This window comes from Halyomorpha halys, unplaced genomic scaffold (genome assembly GCF_000696795.3).
Source record: "Halyomorpha halys isolate HHAL.00 unplaced genomic scaffold, Hhal_1.1 Scaffold337.1, whole genome shotgun sequence".
Classification (NCBI taxonomy): Eukaryota; Metazoa; Arthropoda; class Insecta; order Hemiptera; family Pentatomidae; genus Halyomorpha; species Halyomorpha halys.
The window spans coordinates 1,061,886-1,070,240 of record NW_027104734.1 but is presented as its reverse complement, the minus strand read 5'-3'; the positions used below and the strand labels follow the sequence as shown (position 1 = coordinate 1,070,240).

The following is an 8,355-nucleotide window of genomic DNA, read 5'->3' as shown; positions in this document are numbered from 1 at the left end:
TCGATTTTGTGGTTAACTGGAAGGGGTTCAAGATGTATATAAATGGATTCTGAGATGAGTCTCTGTATTTTTCTCTTATCATTTTTTATTTTTCGTCAAATCTTTATCACTACTTCCTGTATACACGATGTATTTGAAATGTTATAAAACCGTTACGTGCTTCCCACCTCCTCCCCACTCCTCCCCACTCCTGCACGCTTCCGCTTTAATGTTTCTGTCTGTTCAACTTTTTCATTTGGACAGGTATGTTGTCCTATATGGCTCTCTGCTCATTTATTGTCATTTTATTTCATTATTATTATTTATTTTTTTTCCCCGTATTGTTTTTTGTTTTATATACATCTCCTGTACTTTTTTAAGCTTTATATTTTACGTATTTTTATATGAAACTTTTACTCTTGCCTTTGTTACTTGTTTTTCATTCTTTTCATTGTATCTTTTTATTTTCATTTCTATCATTTTTCTTAACATAGTTTCATTTTGTATCTTTTTAGCCCTGATGAAGCCCTGCAAAGTGGGGCGAAACGTTGGAAAATAAATAGTTGTAAACTATTTTTGTTTCACTATTGACCGCAACCCTGACCATCTTCCTATATATTTTTAATTTTTGTTTATTTCTTAGAAAGTAATAACTTACTTTAATTAACCATATGTTCAATTTTAATATTTTGTATATATCAAATTTTTTTTTTTATTATAAAACCTGCTGTTCTCATGAAATTTTAAAAAGACTAGAAATTGTTATTTTTTTGATAGGGAGTGTAGACAGTTAGGAGCATATATTTTTTTTACATAGATGATACATAATATTATTTTTTAATGGTATCTATAATAAATGTAAAGCTTATATAGTGTTACCTAAATGTATGTCCTCTTCAAAATAATGCCACCTCGGTATATGTCTTATTTGAGTGCAAAAAATTCTGTTTAGTACCCTAACTTTGTTTGTAACACAATTTTAGTTCAGTGAGTTGCCAATACATAAACTACACTAATGGTTTTTTTGCCTTATTCTCTTTTATGATAATAATGCATTGTGCACCCTTGAGTGTTGATGCACCTGTGGTTAATATTCAATGATCATCCCACATCTTAGATCTATGTTTTTAAGTGGCATTATTTTCTTATCCTTTGTTAATTTGATAACATAAAGTTAAGTGAATAAGAAAAGGCAATTATCAAACTAATTAATTGACTACATTCACCAAGGAGGTGAAAGAGAGAGAAAAATCTAAAAATTATAATGATCCTATAAATACTGTATGCCAAGAATGATGGAATTTACTGTTGGAAAAACATTCTAGTGCAGCGTGCACATCACACGACTTTCATTTACCTCCTTTCTTTGAGAGGGAATTAGTATTGTATATTTTAAAACTGTTCTTTGTCATTCAGGATAAAAGTACATTTCATATTTCATTTCATAATTGAAAGTGAAATTTGACTATTTACATTACAATGATAGAAATAGGAAAATTCTTTCACATTTTATATGTATCCATTGTTTATTACTACCAACATTGAGAAGAAAAAAATGAAAGGTGCTTACAAATTTGGCATTTAAGCCCTAAATAAAAGAATACAATTTTTGGACTTGATTTTTTATTAATAATTTTTTTTTCTGTTGCTATCAAATTTTTTTAAAAGGTTTTTGGTTGTAGGAATAAAAAAATATCAATTTTGTTCCTGCCATTAATAAAACTGTTTAAAAAATGATAACGAAGCCATGTACATACAAATGTGGTTGGAGGAGATCGGATGGCCTCTGCTTTTTTCAATTCGGACTCCAGTTTCTATTTTTCCCTTTTCTTCTTTAGTTATTCATCAAATTCTTTAATATTTTGTATTTATCCATTGTTTATGACTACTAACAATGAGAATTGGTAATTTATTTTACATAAACAAAATTAAAGGTACTTTAGAAGAAGATGTTCGAAAATTCTTCATATGAGTACTGCTAAACTATTTCAGTGAGGATAAGACCTAGCTGATATAAAAGATCATCTAGTTTTACAATGATAGACTGAGGCTGATCAAAATTGTTTCAGCTGTTTCTGAGAAAATAAAAATTTTTTTGTAAAATTGATTTAATGATCGAATTGGTTTAGTAACATTCCACACCTGCTCTAAATTTTTGATTTCAGTATTGTACAACTTTTTGTTTTTTTTAACTAGGCTGTTCATACACACACATACACTGAGATATTAGAGCATGTTGAGATATTGCTTTTGGTTTGAATAATAGAACAATTTGTGCTAGAGAAAGCATAAAAAAGGAGATAATTTAGTATAAGGTATCTGAAATTCTCTTAAGTAATGTGTGGGAAAGGCATTTGTCATATTCATCTCTGTTTTCATCTTCCTGGATCATCATTACATTAGAGAGAAGTGAAAAAGAAAATTTTAGATTTTTGTAGTTCTTTTTAAATGATTTCCATTCTAATAAATTATTAAAAGTTAATTATTAGTTTTTATCTCACAATGTCATATGTAGATTAAATATAAAATGGTCATCTTCCACACCTGTGATAATGATAGAGTTTATTTTTTATACTTATTATAGTTTGTCAATTATTCTATGTAAACCAATACCTGGGGATTTTTTTTTTCATCTGGGAAAAAAAACTATTTAAATATCCAAATAGGTTAACAGTAGAAGCAATGATGATAATTCTACTTTAGTTCTTATTTTACCATCAAATAAAAATAGATAGTTAAAAACCAAGAAAGCAAAAAGTGTTTTAATTTAAAGAATTTATTTACTCTTACTTCAGTTTTTACATTAATATATTAATTTCAAGCACATTATTTTTAGCTTTGGTTGCTTTTATTATTATTTTCATTTTGCATTTTAGGTTGATCAGAAAAGTAGCATTTCAGCCATGTTTTTTGAAAGCATTATGGAATTTCATCAATAATGAAAAACGGGTATTAAGCTTTTCTTCTCCTGTGTACAGTGCTTCAGTTTTAAGTATGCTATCTAGTGGTGTTATCATTACTCCCGTTGAAGCCGATAGAATTATGCCTGCTGTAACAATGTTCTGCTTCCTCCTTAAAAACCACATCTCTCTGTTAAGTGATGAACTCCTGTATGAAGAAGGTTTATATTTATTTTTTATTTATATTTTAATTTGATAATACCAAAAACATTGCTTGATTGATTTATCTAATAAATAACAAAATATTTTCTTTTGACAATATTTTATTTTAAAAATAGTGTTTCTTATATAATCTATTTGTCTGACTGAACTGAGGATAAATACTTTAAAACATAGCAATTACCTTAATGACATTATTGTTGGAACCCACCTTGATAATCATTCAGTTTCTGTTGAACATATGGAAGGAACCTGTTGTACAGGTATATGGAAAAAATCTTGCTGGTCCTTATTGTTATTTATAATTTTTCTCTTAAAAAATCCCAAATCCATCCTGTTAACAATAACTCTAGCCCTTCATCCTCCCAAGAATATTGCCAAATCTCCATCCTCTCCAATCTTTCCAAACCACTAGAAAGAATCCTTCAATCACAAATATCCATTTACTTTGAAGGAACCAATTCATTCAATCCTCTTCCTAATTCTATTCACCACTGTTCCCCCACCACCTATAAGATGACAACTTCCAAGTTTGTATATTCTTCCCACCTTCTGAATTATTTGTAGTGTTTACCAAGATTCAAGAAGACCTGGATTGGATTAGTTCCGTAGTAAATTTGAATAAATTAAGGCTAAAGGTTATGCAAGCTCAGGCCATTACCATAGGCTCCCATTACCTCATCAGATCCTACGACATCTATCCTACCTTAATCCATAATGATCACCCTATGACTTTCAGCTTCACTGTATTGGTATTACTATTGACCTCACACTGCCCAAATTATTCCACTATATACCTAAATTATTCTACTGATCCCAAAACCTTCTCCCACAATTCACATGTAAGCTCCTTGTGTTCTGACTCATTTCCCCCTACTTTGGCTATGGTTGAGTAGTGTACAGAGGCCTCTTGATTTCACAGGAGAGATGATTAAGGCGAATCATGAATTCATTTTTAAGATTTGTCTTTGGTACTGCAAGGCATTCTTATGTTTCTCACCTCTACGGTAAGCTGAAGTGGCTCTTTCCTTCTAACCACAGGCAATATTTTCTTGGATCTTACCTAAACCAAACAATCATTTCCCATTACCTTTCCACACCCAGGAAACCAGATCTCACCATTCTGACTTCTATATCCCTTCCCACTGAACCAAAACATTTGAAAATTCCTTTTTAGTTTGCTCCACTGACCTTTGGAATTCTCTATTAATCTTCCCTCTTCCTTTCTAATATTAGACATGCTTCCTCCCTATCTTTATTTAAATCCCTCCTTTTCCAATACCTTCTTACATCCTAAACAGGCCTCTCCCCAACCTTAAGATTGGAATTAAGATCAGAAGTGAATAATATTTTTTTATTTGTATAAATCTATTATTTTATTTGACTTAAAGCACTTTTATTTTTAATTTGGAATTAGTGTCTATTTTATTTGCTCATAGATATGGTATTGTTAACATTGTGTAATATTATCAGAAGCCTATAATTTTTTATTACGATTTTCTTCTTTTCTGTTCTTTCTTTCTTCTTTTATTGTTTATTTAAAATAAGAATTTATTTTCTCATTTATTTTTTCCTTATTCACTGATTTTATACTTATTTGCCCATTAGACATTGTTTAATACCATTAGAAGTGAATAATTTTTTTATATATGAATTGATTATTTTTTTACTTTGTACTTTGTTGAAGTAGTTTTTTGTACTTCTTTTATTTTTAATTGAGAATAAGAATTTATTTTATTACAGATTTTATATTTATTTATTTTGTTTACAATATTTAAATCAAGTAATTTTTATGTTTAATTTTTGGTTAGATTGTTTTCTAATAATTTGTTCATCTTAGTTATTCTGAAGGGACCTTATCCCAGAATAAATTTTTATTTTCTATTCTATTCTTATAAATTAATTATTAATTACATGGATAAATAACAAAATGTTTCAGATTCATTGTACCAATCCTAAAAAAAAGTCTGTCAGGACATTGAATTCTCTAATGGTTTTGGTTCACGTTTGGTTAAATTCTGCACCATTTTATTAATCGCAGAGATTGGTCTGGCTATAAAACCTCAAAAAAAGTGTGGGTATAATTATGGATAAAGGAGAGTTGGGGTCAATGAAGCTCTCCCTTGAGAATTCAGATATCATCCAAATGACAAAAGCAGATGAAACCATAAAATATCCAGGATGTACATTCTTAGGAGAGCTAGTTTGCAATGAGAAGTTGGTGAAAAATTAAATACTAGCCTCGATAAATTAGTGAGCTCATGTTTGCTCAAGCCAGAGCAAAAGCTCAACGCAGTTAATCAGTACTTGTTCTCAGAATATCTCAGAATGATGCCTTACCTTTCTGGGATATTACCACAATTACCCCATATTGCAGAACCTCAGGGAGAAATTTCTACCCTAATCCAAATTTCAAAACAAAATAACTGACTTCTTGAGTTTTTAGTTGGCAGTATTTATTTGGTAGTTTTAATTTTCGAGGATGTTTCTTAATTGCGTTATTAATAAGATATCATTGTTTAATCTGTGATACCTCAGAAGTCTGAAATTCAACAAAATGATTTTAATACTTAATATTAAAAAATATCAACGGGTCTTTCTAGAAATATTTTTTGCAACCTTCGTTTTGTAGTATACCTGTTTTTTCTTACTTCAAGAATTTTTAAATGTAATCAATTCTTAAATTGGTTAACTTAATCTTTATTAATAAATTTTTAATTTAGTATACTTACTGATCTCAGAGTTAATTACTTGAGATATACTATTGTGACTGAAAGGCAACCTTTTTCTTCTACTTTCTACTGAGTGTATCACGATAAATAGAACATTTTGAATTTCCATATGCTTATTTGAGCAAAATGAAAATGCAAAATTTTATGATGAACAACTTTTATTCTGTTAGTTATTTTTATTTAGAACAGTCTTTTCCAAGATATATGCTTTCGGAAGTCAAATTTTATCTAAGTTGGTAAAATATTTATTCTGATCATCATTTCGACTATATTTCTGGTATGAATTTACAATGTTTGGTACTCATTTTAAGCAGAATTTAATGTTCTTTAATTTATAAACTAGACAATTTTTATTAGGAAGCATCATTTTCGAGTTATAAACGAAAAGTTTAAAAAAAGTCTGAAAATTCTCACCAAACCTAAAAATCTAAATTACATGTAATTTTTAATTGTATTGGATATAACAACTTCGATAGGCCTACCAAGTTTGAATACTGTCAGTGTTAATAAACACTCAGTGAAAAATGTATGAAATTTTTTTAGACATATAATTCTAGCTCTATTTAAATTATATTGATGGGGATAGGTGAAAAATTGATGGGACCAAAGTTATAAATCTCACTGAATACTGTTGGTGCTATCCATTTATTAACAGGTTTTACCATGAATTCAAAATAAATCTTATAAATTTTGAAGTTAGATTCATCATTTAAATGTTTTAATAATAATAATATTCTTTATTTATTCTGGGATTGATCCCTTAGAATAATATACAGGCGTCACAATTAGGCTTTAGACCCGTAGAGTAAAATACAAAATAGAAATGAAATTAAAATATAATCAAATAATGAATTTTAAAAGATAAAAATGAACAACAATAACTAACCGAATATATAAAATAAGAATAGAACAAATAAAATAAAACCATATGTCATATCATAAAACAAAAGATTACTAACACTTCTGATAATAAATAAAAAGAAAAAAATAATAAAAAATTAAATACAATTAAACTAAAAATAATAAATGAAAAGGTGCAATTTCATTCTAATACACATTTTTACAAGTATGAACGAAATTCTGAAACATAAAATACAGAGAATATGTAAACCTTATTTGAAACTTTCAATTGCTATTCCTCTGGAATTGGGTGGACAGAAGGTAGGCAAAGATACATGATTTGAAGATTGGAAGAGTATTAGAACTACAAATAAAGGAAGGAATAGAATTCCATAGGGAAGAGGAACGGATAAGGAAAGATCTACCAAAGGCTACGGTTCGATGTGCAGTTACATATAAGTCTGAACAGCGTGAGTGGGTATTGGGGGAATGCACTGAGGATTTAAATTGAAGGATATCAGAGATGTACGATGGACGACGGGATTGGATAACTTGATAGAGGAAGGAAGCTAGAAGATATTTATGACAGAAGGAGGGGTAAAGCCACTTCAACTTATCATAAAATTGGGTGACAGAGGCATCCCAGGGATCCCCAAAGATGAATCGTACTAAGCAATTAATTATACGTTTTAATTTTGCTTCGAGATCCCCAGAGACACCCCCGTAAACCACACAGTAGTAATCACAGTGGGGGAATATTAAGGTAGTAACAAGGAGCCTACGGGTTTTGAAAGGAAGTAGGTGACAAAGATAATTTAAGCGCTTTAGGGTGGAGAAAGTATGATGGGAAATGTCGGAGACGTGGTTTTTCCAGGAGAAAGTTTGGTCTATAGTGACACTTAGGTTTTTAACATATGGATAGAATTGTATTGGATTGTTGTTTTGGAATTAGGTTGGAATATGAGGAATAATTTTCAGGAGGTGATTGGATCTTATTACGATTGCCTTAGTCTTCTCTGCATTCAACTTAAGCTTGTTTTCTTGTGCCCAGTGACTAATTCGATTCAAGTCTTCTTGAAGTTTCTCCATCGCCACTAATAGGCCAGAAGATGGAAAGAAAAGGTAAATTTGGAAGTCATCAGCGTACAAATGGTATTGAGAATGTTGGATAAGGATGGGAAAGATGTAGATAGTGAAAAGAGTGGGAGATAGTGATGAACCCTGAGGAACACCACAGGTGAGGGGTCGAGTTATTGATGGAGGTTTATTAGGAACCACTACCTACTGGGAACGATCGGAAAGGAAGGATTGAAATCAGTGCAAAGCACTGTTGGATAGAGGAAGATTTCGTAGTTTGGTAAGAAGGATATTGTGGTCAACCGTGTCAAATCCTTTGGAGAAATCTAGGAGGATGAGGATAGTTAGGTTTTGGTGTTCCATGGCAGTCTGGAGGTCATATGTTATTTATTTATAATCTTAATATTTTCTTGAGACTGGTAATTTTTCAAATAAATAATTCAAACTCTATCCATTATAGTCTCAAAACTTTTTATTTCTCTTATACGTCCAACGTTTCGGCCAATTCGGCCATCTTCAGGGACAATCCACTACAAAACAGTTTCTATTACATGTATGATCCTACAAACAATTTAAAATACTTAACATTATTATTTATAATTTATCTT

General features: G+C 30.1%; 1 protein-coding gene across 1 annotated transcript in view; it reads left to right on the top strand.

The window, feature by feature from the left end:
• The window catches only part of LOC106681421 (ubiquitin-protein ligase E3C), a 97,943-nt gene that overhangs the window by 39,439 nt on the left and 50,149 nt on the right, over positions 1-8,355 (top strand). Inside the window, exon 8 of the mRNA XM_014421737.2 lies at positions 2,856-3,100. Coding sequence (XP_014277223.1) covers positions 2,856-3,100 — 245 coding nt within the window. The remainder of the gene's footprint in view (positions 1-2,855; positions 3,101-8,355) is intronic.